This window comes from Neopelma chrysocephalum, unplaced genomic scaffold, assembly GCF_003984885.1.
Source record: "Neopelma chrysocephalum unplaced genomic scaffold, ASM398488v2 Primary Assembly neopelma1_84, whole genome shotgun sequence".
In the NCBI taxonomy this organism is placed as follows: domain Eukaryota; kingdom Metazoa; phylum Chordata; class Aves; order Passeriformes; family Pipridae; genus Neopelma; species Neopelma chrysocephalum.
In genome coordinates, this window is record NW_020897746.1 from 8,392,418 (window position 1) to 8,407,787 (window position 15,370).

General features: G+C 43.9%; 1 protein-coding gene and 2 non-coding genes across 4 annotated transcripts in view; 2 read left to right on the top strand and 1 right to left on the bottom strand.

The window, feature by feature from the left end:
- ERN1 (endoplasmic reticulum to nucleus signaling 1) overlaps nucleotides 1-13,793 on the bottom strand; it is a 32,538-nt gene extending 18,745 nt beyond the window's left edge. The window contains exons 1-2 of one of the 2 annotated variants that reach the window (XM_027691803.1): nucleotides 13,774-13,793; nucleotides 3,871-3,982 (exon numbers count right to left, since the gene is read on the bottom strand). Coding sequence is in view for 1 of the 2 variants with exons in the window: in XM_027691800.1 (XP_027547601.1) it covers nucleotides 3,871-3,982; nucleotides 12,078-12,155 (190 nt within the window). In the remaining variant the exon portion in view is untranslated. Of the gene's footprint in view, nucleotides 1-3,870; nucleotides 3,983-12,077; nucleotides 12,197-13,773 lie in introns of those variants that run through there. The other variant, XM_027691800.1, reaches the window with a different exon arrangement.
- Nucleotides 13,794-14,100: 307 nt separating this feature from the next.
- Nucleotides 14,101-14,163, top strand: LOC113971763. The gene has a single exon (XR_003535650.1). It is a non-coding gene; the product is annotated as a small nucleolar RNA SNORD104 (small nucleolar RNA).
- A 162-nt stretch (nucleotides 14,164-14,325) lies between these two features.
- Nucleotides 14,326-14,454, top strand: LOC113971765. The gene has a single exon (XR_003535652.1). It is a non-coding gene; the product is annotated as a small nucleolar RNA SNORA76 (small nucleolar RNA).
- Nucleotides 14,455-15,370: the final 916 nt, after the last annotated feature.

The window sequence follows — 15,370 nt, forward strand, 5'->3', positions numbered from 1 at the left end:
AAAAAGCCAAATATACGACTTCTGAAACTATACCCATACTGCTAAATATAATGCATTTGACTTTTCTCCATATTTCACAAAGACATGATAAGATAAAATTTGTCCTTTGACCAAAATCCGAGTATTCTTTAATGTACAAGACAAAGTTGCCTGTTTTCATCACTGTAACGTGCCCAGTGACTCAAAAGGAGAAGTGGGAGATTCTGAAACAGCGAGTTGGAATGAGCTGGAAAAAACGGTTTCCTGGCCTGAGGCCACACCATAAGGTTTGGGCTAACGGGCCAACTTCAAACCATGTCAGCCTTCCCTGCTGTTGCAATCACAGCAAATGAGGTTAGAGGTACAAACTATGCTCTGGAAATTCCTGAAAACCATCCTGTCCTACAGTTGTTTTGCTTTGACAATCCTTACTAATTTGCAGTTATGCTATTTACATATATTTAGGCTAACTATTTACAAAGATATTCCTTCTTGCCTGGGAAAAACCACTGTTACAAAAGCAGGACCTACAGATCTCAGACTTTCCCTTTTAAAATCTACATGTGGCACGTCATTAATAGATAAAGTCTTTCTATCTTTATCTTATCACAGAGTCCACTGAAGTCCACAGGTTATAAGTAAGGTACTGGAAATCCAAACCTTCTAAATTGATTGTGGGCCATTAATTTTTGATTACTACAGAGAACTGAAAGTTGTAACAAAATTTCTGCTGGTTCTAAATCTAGATCCAAGTCTGTATATATTATATATTCTTCTGGCAAAATACTTTGAATCAGTTCTCAAGGGAAAAGCTTTTAAGGAGCTGCTGAGTGAAAAGAGATCTCTTTGAACAGTACAGAAGGACACACAGAAGTGACTCTCAGAACAGAGAAACAGCCTGTCCAGGAGCACAGTCTAGAACAACTGCATCTTTAACATCTCAAGTTCAATATGCTATTCATTAAACTAAGCCCTTGAGATAACAGAGACATCCAGGATGAGTTTTACAAAGATGTGAGGGAACAGGACAGTCATAAAATCACACTCTTAAAGCTCTCACTGAAATCAGAACTGCAAACACAAAGTCTGACACCAGAGCATTCTCCTGATTCTGCCTTGCCAACAGGGCTTTCAAATAGGTCCACAGGAAATGACAGAAGTTGTTTCACTTCCAGCAATTTTGGGGAAGATATTTCCTCCTGAGGAACCTGACTGAGGATGTTCACTAAGGATCTTGCTAGAGGCAAGTGCAGAAAACAAGGGAGCCTGCAGGAGCCTGTCCCACTGTCACCTGGCACTGACAGCTCCTTGTGTGGGTCAGAGGTGGCACCAAAAGCCTTGTTTAGTCTCAGACCCGAAATGTGCCACAGCTTTTCAATGCCCTTTCCAACGAGTGCCTTCAACACAAGGTGTGAGTTCTTTCTATAATCTTTCCAACCATATTGCAGCTTTCCAAGGCCCAGGGAATGAGCAGCAACAGTTACCTGGTCACTGAAAAATCCTGAGAGCTGTCAGAGAGCAGGACCCATTGAAGCTAATAGAGGAAATGAAAGTCCTGAGCACCCTCAACAAATAAGTCCCCAGGGACACACCTTATTTCAGTGGTCCTATTCCCAAGTGACCCATTTTTTGCTTTATGGGGAGCACAAGTATTCCAAGTGCCTTTCTTGCCAGCACTAAGTGAAGGCAGGAAACCCAAACCCGTTATTGTGGTGATAAGCACTGGCTCATTTACTCTGCAAACCTAAGATAAGCTTCAGCATTAAATTAAAACAAGCCACACAGGGCAAGATTTTCATGTTTGTTTAAGCACTGCCTGATAATGAACAGTGCCTTGGTTTCTTCCCCCAATGAAAATAAAATGTACCTGAATTGCCCTTTGTTAAATACCTTGCTGCTTAAGTGCAGTAATAAAACATTCCCTTCCTGGTGGATGCCAATGCAGCACTTCAGGTGACCTCCACAGCTCCTCAAACGTGAGCTACAACACACGGTTCATTTTTCTGGTAATCAGGGTAAAATGGCACCTGCAAGGACACTGCAGTGCAGGCAGCTTCCTACTGGTAATTCTCTGCAACACTGCAAGATATTGGTGACAGAGAGGGTGCACCCAGCAACTGTATCACACACTAATATTAATACTGAATCCTGCACTATTAAATCTCTCCAGGGATTTAGCACAGAAAGTTGGTGAGGACTTCCATGAACTATTTGTTTCCAACTGTTGGGCTTCCCACCCACAGAGCGACCACACACGTAGAATCATAGCAAGTTTTGCAAAAATAAATAAAACCTCTGCCATTAAAAATTAATTTACCAATTTATACGTACAGGCCCTTGTTCCGTGTCCACTTAGCTAAGTTAACTCAGGAGGCATCTTGGAACAATGACAGCTAGCATTAATTTTTTTTTCATTGACCCTCATGTGTTGCTCTGTTGCACAGAAATAAAGTGACGGGCAATAAGTGCTTTCCAAAAATCAAGTGAACACCCCTCACGTACATAAGATGCAGAATAATTCATAGTTAGCAACAGAGAGAACACAAGGAGTGCTATAAAACTGGATAATCCAGTCTGGCAGTTCTACTGTACCAACTAGAGTTTTGCAACCCTTTTTTTTTTAAAAAAAAAAGGGAAGTTCCTTGAGCAACACAGTGACAAGGATCTTTGTTGATCCTTGCCGTTACCAAAGTGGGATCATTTCTTCCTCAAAACACCTCTTGCCACTTAGTAAGTCTGGCTGCAAACTAATGCCAGTTGTGACACCTTTCTAGGCCAGGACTAAGCAGTGTATGTTTGTGTCAGTGGAATGAGTTTTTCTTAGCACTGCAGTAGCCTCTAGCAACAACAAAGCAGGAGATGGATAACTTGCCTTAGCAAGGCTGGTCAGGGAAAGGAGGGGTCTGCATTTAAACAGGAGACAGGGGAGAAAATGTCATCACACCTATTCACCAGGATCCTTCAAGAAAATACTTGCTCACCCCCTTTTTACTCCAAGAGGAGCTACAAAAGCCTTCTTTGCTCATTTAGGAAGTTAACTTTTTGTCTGCTGGATTTGCTTTCCAATACGAGTGGCTTCACAAAGAAGAGCAGCTGGTTTGTACTGCAGACATCAGATATGCACGGTCCATTTCCCACCATTTCAGCTCACCTGCTGAACCGAGAGCAGGTTAAAAATAGAGGACAGAATGATGCAATCACTGACTCCTTGCATTTGACCTTCTATCTAATTTATTTCCAGAAGTGAAGAGAAAGTGCTGCTATCACCTCTGTCATATGTCATGAGTCCCACTAAACCAAATATGTATTAACTACCAAATTTTTCATGAAGACAGCTCTGCTCAGTAATAAAATATACAAAATTCATTCCAGTCACTGAGCAATGTTAAATTTCTTTACACAAGTGCAGTTCTTTTATTTAAAAATCTGTGCTGTTCCTAAACATCTATTATAGGAAAAATCCCCGAGGTTTACAGATATGCACTGTACCAGTGAATGCAGGGTATTCCAGAGGCAGGATCATGCAATCCCTTTGCCATCAGCTCCACAAGCTGACACATCTATTGTGCTCTGTGCTTGCTTATATTGCACTCATTCTCATAAAACATGTTACCTACCAATTATACCACTACAGCTTAAACATTCTGGGGGGGAAAAACAAACAAACAAATAAACCACAAACCTAAAAAAACCACACACAAACCTGGAAAATATCTGCAAGTGAAATTATGAAAGTGAACATGACTCCAGAAACACTGTAGCTTAATTCTGGAACAAGAGCAAAATTAAGAAAGAAAAGAAAGTATTTACCAGGTCCTACAACAGTTGGAATCACCAATTAATTTGTCTGTTATTACTGCTGTTGAGGGCATCAGGACACCTCCTGCTCACCTTCTTTTAAAGTCCACTTGATGGCTCCTGTCCTCTTGCTCACAGCATGCAAACTGCCATCCAGGGTTGACACAAACAGCAGCGTTTCTGGCACAGTTACTGAGCTGGTGTTCTGCAAAACAAAAACCCACATGCTGAATGTAATTATTTACTACAGAGTTTACTCATAACTGTCAAACAGCACATGGGCTACAACTTCCCTTCTTTTAAGTGCACAGACTGAACAATTTTTTTTGAATTTGGTGATTTTTGGTTTGGTTTGGTTTGGTTTAGTTTGCTGTCAGCACTGTGGATCTTACTGTGTTGAGTTCCCCTAGAAACAAAGTGGGACGTGCTTTAACTCCACCTCCATTTGCAGTTTTGCACCTCATGTTTCCCAACACTGTATTTCTGCAGAAGAGAGTAAATAACACTGTTTAGGGAAGTCCATGTGTGTGAACACATCCACAGACACCCCCGAGAGAGCAGCAGCTGAGGGTTCAAACCTCAACTTGACATTCTAACCCTTCTGGCCCTGGGACACGTCACTGTGGATTTATGGGACATGGAACAGTTTGGTGCTGCCTGTCTTTCTCCAGTCCAAACAGCTTCTGAGCGTGGATACTGCAGAGTGTGGAATTTTACTAAAAGGGCATCACACAAACACTGAGGACTCAGAACCGTGCAGTTCTTGTGGGAACAGTAAGGCCAAGTGCAAGGTGTCTCATCACACAAAGCAGAACAAACATGTTAATGTCTATCTTCTCTTCCTAACTAAAGATGATCCCATACACTCTAAGAACTACCAATTTCCACTTCCCAAGTCTCAAGTTTTCACTCAAGTAACTTGTCATTTTTGGGCTGTATCTGCATTGCTCACCTGCAAACGTGCCACCTGCCACAGTTCACAAGTTTCACAGTTAAATATAACTCTTAACCTACCACATGAAATGAAAGTGTACTCATTTTACATCATTAACAACATCTTCGATGACTCAAATGGTAAAAAAACCAATTATTGGTCATGTTAGAATTACTGCAAAGCAAAATACTTAATTGCCAAATGAAAATGCCTGGACATAAGAGTAACTTCCTTTGAAAAACCATACATTTTAGTGTAATTCAAGTAAAGCATTAGACTTTCAGGTAAAGCACAAAGCCAGAAGAATAATATAATACATTAATAACTACCCAACATTCAGGTTGGACCTATAGATATTGCACATGCTTCTTTCCAGTCATAATCAGCTGGAGCAGACAATTGTAAAATACACAGTGCAGAAAAAATGAAAGTACAAATCAACAGTACACAAACCACAGATCAGGAATAACTGCAGAAAAAGTGGGAGAAGTATCTTAACACATAAATATAATTTTCATTACCTGACATTGTTAAATTATGCAGGCTGATCAGGCATCTGCACTTTGATAAAATATTTACAGCTGCACTGGGATTAAACTTTGCAGTGTTTGTTCAAAAAGGGACAGTGAGTACCAGTTCCCCTCATGCTGCCCTACAAAATATGCAGCTCAAGATGTTACAAAGCAGAACTGAACTCAGAGTATCTCTCAAGCCCAATGACCTGACTGGATATAAGAACAAGGGCAAAAAGAAAATACAACTGTTAAAGACAAGAAATTAAAATTATTGAAGTTCCTTTAAATTGCAGGTGGGAATTTGACACCCAGAATGTAATGACTAGTGCTGAAGTTTAGTTGCAAATAAAATACAACACAGAGCAAATTCACCCCATTTTCTCTTTATAGAGACTAAGACTGTTTTTCTAGGCTACTCCTTATTCTCTGCACAAGTGTTATCTTTTATCTTCTTATCTTACAGAATCAGCATATTCTCCACAAAGCATGTTCTCTTCCTGTCTTCTTAGTGAGAAATAAAAGTGTGTCATCTCCACAAAAAATAACCCGTAAAATAACTGCCATGATGATGGTTGGGTATCACACATCAGGAACATGCAGCACATGGAACACTACTTGCTGCAGATGTGTAGATTTAACATTTGAATATCTATTTACTGTGGCATCAGGGCTACAGAAATGATGGAATTATAGGTGGGCTCTGAAACTCTCATCAAAACATCAGTAGCCAGTATTGTGCTCCAGATTAGTGACATTTGAGAAGGTTGGTAGGATTTGGGACTGAACAGAAAGTAGGAACATGCCAAGGGTTCCTCTGCACACTCTGCATTCTGAGTAGGAAAACTTCTGTGCTTCCCTCAGTCACTTACAAACTGAACTACAAAGAAAGAAAACCATAAGGGATGAAGCCAATCATGCAAGTTCCTGTTGAAAACCAGATGAACACCTGAGTGTTGCCACGGGCAGAATGACCCAGAGAGTTCTCAGATATGACCGAGATAATGAAATCACAACAGCTTTTTAAAGCTTTGTTTTAAGTAAGATCCTTGATGTGGGGGAAAAGCACCACTCCCATCCCTTACTCCACAGTGCCTGACACCGCTCCATGGATAAGAGGGAGACGTGAACCTTTCCTGGGACAGCAGGACCGAAGGGAATGGTCCCTGGAAGAGCAATGAGGTCCACCAAGCCAGGGAAACCACCTGCCCTGGGCTCAGCTCTGCTCCCTGCCCGAGGAGCTCACTGGGAGTGAAACCAGCAGGAGGTACAAAAAGGTTCTGCCACACGTGTGCATCGTTTCCCTTCAAAATACACTGAATTTCCAGTGCTTTCCTTCACCTCCCCCAGAGCTCTGTGTTTAAGTTTTACTGCTTCTCAAGGGCTTTCTTACATTCAACCATCAAAGTCACATTGATGTGGTCACTGCAACCCTGAGTGTCACAGATATCATCTCCTTTGGGTGAAAGACTGAACACAGGACAAATTTCATTAGGTCTTCCTTACTTCTAAAGCTGTATTTAAACACAGGTGAAATACATAAAATACTATGCATTAAAAATCTTTCTTTCACTCCTGCTGTTCAAAGCACATGGTATCATGCAGTGAGATTACCCAGCTCAGTAACACACTGACACTGCTGAAGCTTATGACCTAAATTTAAAAAAAACCAATGACTGTAGATTTTGCAATGCAATATTACTCATTTATTTTGACCAACGTCTGCAGCAGTCACTTGGAGAAGGCTAGGGAATCAGTATAGAAAAAAAGGTTTTATTCTTTCAAATTGTATCAAACAATGGCCATAAAAATGAACAGATTATTTAAATAATTACATGTGTTTCACCCAGACTCAGAAATAAAAAACACTTTCTCCTGATTTTATTTGTGACTTTTATCAGTGGTATCAAGGTTGCAAATACCCAACAGATTTTATTTTGAACACAAAGCTTATAATTAATTAGTTAATTGATTAATTAAAGTCTGGGATTAGCACTGTTATGAAAAGCTATGGAAATTATAAAACCCTGTATGTACAAGCCAAACTTGTTTTCATTTTTGTGTGAAGTATGTAAGAACATTGTCCATCACAAAAATCAGAGTCTCAGGCCTGAGACAGCCTCTTTACACAAAGTGGTATCAGAGATCCTGTCCTCCCTCCCTGCAGGGGTGGGGTCTCAACTCTTGTGTTGCAATGCAAGTTCCTCAAAGAGATCTTTACTTCATATTACAGTTTTATTTCTGAGAAGACACAACAACTGAATACAAGAAAAATACGTCAAGACATGAAACAACTAAGCAAAAATAATTTAGTGAACAAAGAAAATGAGACAGAATGAAAACCTGGTTTGGTTCTTCTTTCATTTCATCTGAAACTGCAATAAGGTCTATTTTAACAACTGCCTTCTTTGGAATTCAGGGAGAGCTTCTACTGCCTTGGCAGTCTGTACTCACAACAATCTTCCACATCAACAGCCATGTTAAGCGAAGGGTTTACAATATTTTGAAATTACTTGGGGACTGCTTTAGAATTAATTTTTAATAATTTCATTCAAAAGACAAATTTTCAAGCTCCCATTGCATTTAAATTTGACAAAAGCTCTAAAAGCTCTAAAGTGCTGACTGCTAATAATCCATACCAACCTAAAATTTGGGACTAAACAGAAAATAGCATTTTTAAGATAGAATTGAAAGATATTGTCTAATAGAAATGTACTTTATAAATACTCGTCAACCCTTGCATAAGAATCTCCCTCTGAGTCGAGATCTACCATATCTTTAGATAAAACATTTTAGAAAGCCAAGTAACAAAATTACTCAAAACAATTCTGAAGGCCCCGTGGAGTCAAAGGCAGGTCAGTGAAAGCCGTAGAACAAGTTCTGGTGTGTGTGTGGTGCAGTTCAGTGTCCAGGTGATAACATCTTCCTTCACCCCCACAGCACAAACTTTTCTAAGGGCTGGCAAAGCAATGCCCCAGTTTGTTTTATTGTCTTAGAAGCAAACAGATCCCCACAGCAATAAGTTCACCCATTAATTCATCTGGTTAAAGCCAGCACTTTGGAAATGCAGGTCACCACGCAGGCACAAGCCCTGCTGCAGTCAGTGGGAACAGCAAACACAAAACCAGGGCACTCCGTTCCTTGAGGTCACAGCTCTGCAACCCAGAAATGTGTTTTGCTGTGGGGGTGATACCACAAGAGGTTCCTCGAGTATGATTCAACAAGGAACAGGAAAAGGCTTCTCAGTGACACTGTGATGGTGTGTGCTGACTGCAAGAACTGATACTGACTTCAAAGAAATAACTGAGTGCCCACCAGTGAATAAATCAGTGCCATGTGTTACCAGGTAAATAATTTTCCCTTTTATAAGTCTGAAGTAGCAACACATATGCACCAAACTTAATGTGCTGGGCTGATGGATGATAAAGGGTAGATGGTTTGCTAACTGTAACTTACAGCCTCGGGATTTCTTTGGCAATGCCTGGCTTACACAACCAAAATATTGACAAGATATATAATCACTCAAGGGGAAAAAAACCTATATTCCTTACTCCATAATTAGTTTAATATTCATCAGGCTGTACACTTGCACTTCACTAAAAACCATTAAACCAACTTCAGCATTAACAGCTCCAGACACTTTCCTCCCAATAACAAAAGGCCTACACCATAATTTATGCTACTGGAGCCACAACTAAAACCAATAAGGACACAAAGCAAAATATTTTTAGACATTAGCACACACTGCAAGCACTTGGCATATTCATCCCAGATAGCCTATGATTCATTACCCTGGTTTTGACAGCTATCTCATTACACTGCCAGGCTAAAGCCTAAAACTCCCTGTGCATAATAAAACCAGGCCATGAAGAAAGTCTTTGTGAAATTCAGAAAACTACTGGGGGGAGTTTTTCAGCATAACTAATAATGAAGTTAATATATGAAAGAGAGCTGACAAAAATACATTTTATCTTCTTTGGAAAGCTAAATCGATTCTACAGATCTTTTAATCTTAGACTACATTCCAATTAGCTGTTTCTCATCAGGCTGTAACCCAGTTCAGGGGGTTCTCATTCATACACCCCCTCCTACTGCAATAGGAAAAACTGAAGGCTACAGGAGGTCACCCCAACTGTCCTTTGCCTCCCAGATGAGCTTTCACCCTTGATTCTCTCTGTAAAACCCAAACTTATTTCAATAGCCACCAGAACACCAGCAACCCAAGGGCAGTTATAAACACGTAGCACATCATTTACACTCCAGGCCAGAGCTGTCCATGCTAATTTTAAATGTGCAAGACAAATTTACATCCCCCACCCTCAAAAACCCTCAGATCCTATTAGACTATTTTTTGAGCAGCCAAGGAGACCTGCAACTCAAATAAAACACATCAATGTTAGTTAACATAGTGCTTGAACATGTCCTCTGTAAACCTGCACGGGGTTTCACACCTATCAGTTCCCTGGGCAAACACCTCGTGCTGAGATAAAGAACACTCCAGAAGGAAACACACCTGGCTGAGGGTGGGATTTTCCCGTGTCAAGCGCTGCCTGCACACAAACCCAGCACTGAAACCTGTCCCACCGGCTGCAGGAGGGACAGACTCGTGTTCCAAATGCCACTTTAATCCCAGAGAGGTTGTTATTTTCCAGTTGCACTGACTCCATGTTAAAACAGAAACAGGCACAGTTTGGAACGCCCAGGGCTCACAACAACAAGGTTCTTTTCAATGTAAAGGGAGCTGTAAATCATTAGTGTATTATATCGATGGTGGCTGTTATTTACTGACAGCTCTACTGCATTTCTCACTGCTGTATCTGAGATTTCACCCTTTCATAATGTGGATGCCAGGTAACCAACAGTACAGTTAACAGACAAGGAAAATACAGAGCAGCAGATCACCACCACTACTCTTAGAAGAAATCTAAAGAAAACAATCTGCAAAGTCTTTAGGCAGTCTCGTGTTTTTACATTACCTCAACACCAAGGATTGTATGCCAGTCTTTTCCATGGGAATTTATTACTCAAGTGACAAGAATAGTTTTAAATAAGCCTTCACTGTTAAACGGGTTAATCACAGGTGAGATGACTGGGACTGAGTTCACAGAAATTAAAACTAGTTCTGAAAAGGGACTGAAGTTGGGCAATAGATTTCAACTTTGAAGTCACAGTGAGGATCTACAGCTGGCAGAGCAAAAAGAGCAGGGAGAGAGCCAAGAGAAGAAATAGAAATGGAGAACCTGAGATCAGATATTGAGTTGAGGTGGCAGGGCAGGGAGACCAAGGGGAGAGAGAAATCGAGAGAAAAAGGGTTGAATTCTACCAGGGCATGAGTCTATTTTTTTGTGACTGTGCAAGTAAAAATATACAAAATTTATTAATATCTGTTGATTTGAAAAGTATTTTTAGTATTTAAAAATACTTATTACTGTTTTTATTGAGTACTGTTTTTAAAACTTCAAGAGTTAAAAATCAGTGTTTTCCTTGCAAAATCTGAAGCCCAAATCTGGAGAGACCTCAGTTCAACCTCACAGTCCAGACTAAGACAAACACATTAGCACTGTACAATAAAGACTCTAAAGTAATTTCTGTTGACAGCCTGCATTTAATTTTTTTCAGTTTCCTAACGAAGTAACAACAGTAGGTATGTTACACAGCTTCACTGCTAATGTGTTTACTTTAAAGAAGGGGAGTGGAGCTATTACATCCCAGGTGAAAAACAAAGCCTTCAGCTTCGCTTAACCCGAACTACAACCCCATATCTTACTCCAGTATTTTCAGGTAACAATGAACAATCCATCAAAGAACAGAACCTCAAACTTTCCTCTGCTACATTCGAGTACAATGAAAACAGTAAATGCCAGGTGGCCTTTTTCATTGTCTCCTGATCTGGAGCACTTGCAAACAAGAGCACCTTTCAGAAGTGAATTTTTGAACTTAGCTTTCCATCTCAGTACACACACAACAGACAGCACCCACTGTAAAGTACACTGTTTAAAATTATTACCTCTGTAAAAATAATCTGGTCAGCATTCCATCTGCTTTGCACCAGTTTCCCTATTTCATGCACGTTTATTGCTCCACCTATGGCAATACCTTACAATCAACCTGGTTATTTCTTAAGAGGTTTTGTAGGGCAGTGACTCGTGCACTTTGTCTTTCACCTTTGAATTCAAAATTGTGGCCTGGTTTGGATCCCAACCAACCACATGTAAATTTAATGCACATTGCTGCGTTTGCTCTGGAAACAGAGCAACCAAAATGCCATGACTGGGCCTGTAGCCCATAATTTGCATTTGGTTATCAATATATATGCAATGTTGGGGTTTTTTTTCAGAAAGAAAACAAGCCTCATTAATTATGAAGAGGCAGAGCAAAGACCTTCTAGCATCTCCCTGGTTCCTGTACCAACCTACATAGGTTCAGTTTTTAAAAGTTTCTTTGTACTACTGTTTCAAAAGTTTCTCCGTACTACTTTTTACAACTACTTTGTGGAAAATTACTCGTATTTTTATATTTCGAGGATTATGAGATATATGTTCAGACTAGGACACGTGTATCATAAAGACACAGCGGGTGGCAAGGTAGGACACAGCTGGGGTACACAGCTGTGGGGCTGGGTCAGGCTCTGGGGCTGATCCAGCTGTGGGGCAGGATGAGGCTGTGGGGCTGCAGCCCCTCACCCTGCACACAGGAGCACTCGGCACTACCGGCAGTGACCCGGGCGGTTTGTCGGCTCAGCACCCACGGCCATCCTTCGCTAATCCCGGCAGGATCCCCCGGCCCCGCTCCCCCGGCCCTCCCCGTGCCCCGGCCGCCCCTGCCCTCCCCCGGCCCGGCGGGCCCGGACTCACCGCGGGCCTCGGCGGCAGCAGCAACAACAGCACGGCCGGGCTGAGGAGGAGGAGGAGGAGGCGGCGGAGCCGCTCCATGGCTGCACCGCGGGGCCGCTCCGCCCGCTCGGCGCTGCCTCCGGACCGGCGCGTCCGGCGCTCCCCGCGGCGGGCGGGGCGGGCGCGGGGACCGCCCGGCCGGGGCACCACGTCACCCGCGGGCGGACGGGCACAGGGACCGCGCTCGGGGACCGCCCGGCCCGGGGGCTGCGCTTCCCGGGGGCCCGGGAGCGGCCAGCGACGCTGCTGCCGGAGCCACCCCGTTCGAGCGAGCCCCGACCGACCCGCCGCCTGCCCGGGGGCTCGGGCGGCTGCCCCGTGGCAAACCGAGGGCTGCGATGGCAGCTGGCTGCTGCTGCTTTGTTCTTATCAAGAAATACCGAAATTCAGGCGGCACGAATAGCCTCCCTCCCCCTGGACCACCGTGCCCGGGACAATCGGGTGGTCAGGCACTGGAACAGGCTGCCCAGGGAGGTGGTGGAGTCACCATCCCTGGAGGTGTTCAGGAGGCGTCTGGACCTGGCACTGAGTGATATCATTTTAGTGCTTTAGGGGTTGCAGCTGCTGGGTTGACAGTTGGACTTGATGATCTTAAAGGCCTCTTCGAACCTTCATAATCCAACATTCATAATCCTATGATTCTAATTTCCCTACTCATTTCTTACTTTCAGAGCAGATCAAGCCAAAGTTATTTGGCATAGCCTTTGTCTTGACAAACTCACTGTTGACCCTGTGCTTTGCAATACCTTAAATAAACGCAAAAAAACCCCATCATGCCCCTTTGAACCAAAAACCTGGTCCAGGTTCCTCTGAACCGTTAAAAATAAACACAAAAAGTACTGAATCAAATGAAAGAAGCTGTAAAAAGAGTAAATTTAGAGTGCCTGGCAATGGCCCAGCGTTCAGCCACCTATTTATACAACAAAGCCACTTTGTCCTTGTACATATTGTTTGCTTTTTAAACTGATATCACTAATGGAGCTGCAGAACACACGGGGTCCCGGGCCATGCCATGTACACACACCAGCTCTCTTTGACTGTGGGCAGGAGATGTAATTATCACCCAGAATCACAGAATACCCCGAGATGGAAGGGACTCACAAGGATCAAGTCCAATTCCTGGCCCTGCACAGGACACCCCAACAATCCCACCACGTACCTCAGAGCCTTGTCCTAATGATGACCTGACCTGCAAGCCTGAATACATAAAAACATGCTGGACCTACAAACCACACTGTAATTCCAGTTCTCCAATGGGTTTCTTTAGGGAGGCCTTGGCTTTCAAGCATTCAGGCTGAGAACAAGCAGACCACTGAACACACTGTGTGTGCCGTAGCATCCTGCTACATCACGGGAGGAGTTTTTCAGTTGCTGTACAAACGCTGCATGTGCTAATTCCAAATTGGAGTTATTTAACGTGAGTGTTTCCCCACCGGAAACAGGAAAAATGACCAAAAGAGGTGCTGAGGAGGGGCAGAGAGCCGAGCGTTCCCGAGCGCCCTCCGCTCCCGGCACCTCCCTCAGGAACCACCTCAACACCCCCTCAGCGCGGGGGGAGCTCTCACCGGGGGCCTGAGCTTTGATGTTTTTAATATCGAGCCCTATTTCTTCACAGCAACAGAGCGCTCGGGCAAACTACGAAAGAGAAAAGCACTACTGCTTCGGAAAAGGGAATAAAGCTGCCGCACACGCCGGGGGGCGGCGCCAGACCACCAAACTCCCTCACGGCAGCAGTTCGCACGCCCAACGCCCCCTCAGCGCTCCCGCCCACTGCCCTCACGCGGCCCCGCCCACCCTCGCGCACAGCAGCACCCGGATCAGCACGTGACCCCAAATTCGAATCCTATTGGAGAACACGAGGAGGGCAGGGCCAGCCACTCTATAAAGGGGAGCGCGGAAGGCGCTCGGCCTTTTTTCCTCCCGCAACGATGGAGGTGAGCGCAGTACGGGGTTTGGGGGCGGGCGGGTCAGGCCGGGCTGGGCCGCAATGATGTCTCTTGACACGTGTTAGACTGCTGATATACGTGAAGCAAAACTACTACTGAGCGCCCCGGCTGCGCCCACCCCACGGGGCGGCCGGGGTGAGACGCGTGTGTAACCTCCCCTTTACCCTCCGTGTCTTGCAGGGCCCGTGCGGAGATCGGGATCGGCGCTAAATAAAGCTGTGTGCCCCAAAATGGTGTCCGGCTGGTTCTTCCCGCGCGGTCTCGCACTGCCTTTGACCCGGCGGTGCCCGCTCGGCGCCGCCGGCCAAGCAGCGGTGCTACAGCGAAGGCTTGTTCATAACTGGGGCCGCTCGGCACCTCCCGGGCGGCGCTTTTAAAAACAAGTGACATTTGCGTGCCAGAGCCGCCCTGTGCCACCCCTGCGGGGACACACGGCTCGGGGACGGGGTATACAAACCCTGCTGGATGGAGCCCATTCCCTGCCCGAGAGGGCGGTGCCAGCTAAAGCAGGTCCGGGTCACTGTCACGGTTCAGGGCGACTTAACCCAAAATAGCCCGAGGCAAGAATCTTTTCCTGCGGTAGTTCAGGTTTTAGCTGTAAAAGGGACTTGAAAAAACTAACCCAAGTCCTGGGACGCCTGCCAAGCTGTTGCAGGAGTAAAGCAGCTGGGTGAATATGTAGGAGAAACATGTCCAGGGCTGGGGGTCCTTTATGCACACAGAAAAAAACTTGAAATAAAATAGGAATTTGACTTCTGCAGCTATTTAAAGGGCCTCTGTTTTTTCCATCTGTTAATACTGGTGCTAAGGGTGTCCTGCAGACAGAGGAGAGGTACACAGTGTTTTCTGTAAATGTAATATATAACCACTCTGATGTCAGGATTGGACACAAAATAGCAGCAGAGTCCAGGCAGACTGTAAAAGATGATCAAGCTCACAGAGGCTCTTCAAGTTAACAGAAGTGCAGACCCCCTCCTTAATTGCTGGTAATCCTTTCAAGGTTTTCACAACTATAAAATGCGTGATTTTAAAACATGTGCCTCATATGGTAACTAACTACTGTGATTAAATTTAGTTTAGGGACAGTAAAATTAAAATTAGGTTTTTAAAGCTATAACAGTCTCAGCACTGGTTACCCCTGGAATCATGATAATCACCAAGTACATGTATATATAAAAAAGTCTGCAAGCACATGGCACACTCAGCAAACTGCCTTTCTAATGAAGTTTTTGGAACAACTTGCACAGGATCATGGCTAAGTGCTGTAGAAATAAAATTTAACTAAATTGTTGGACATGGGATAAATTT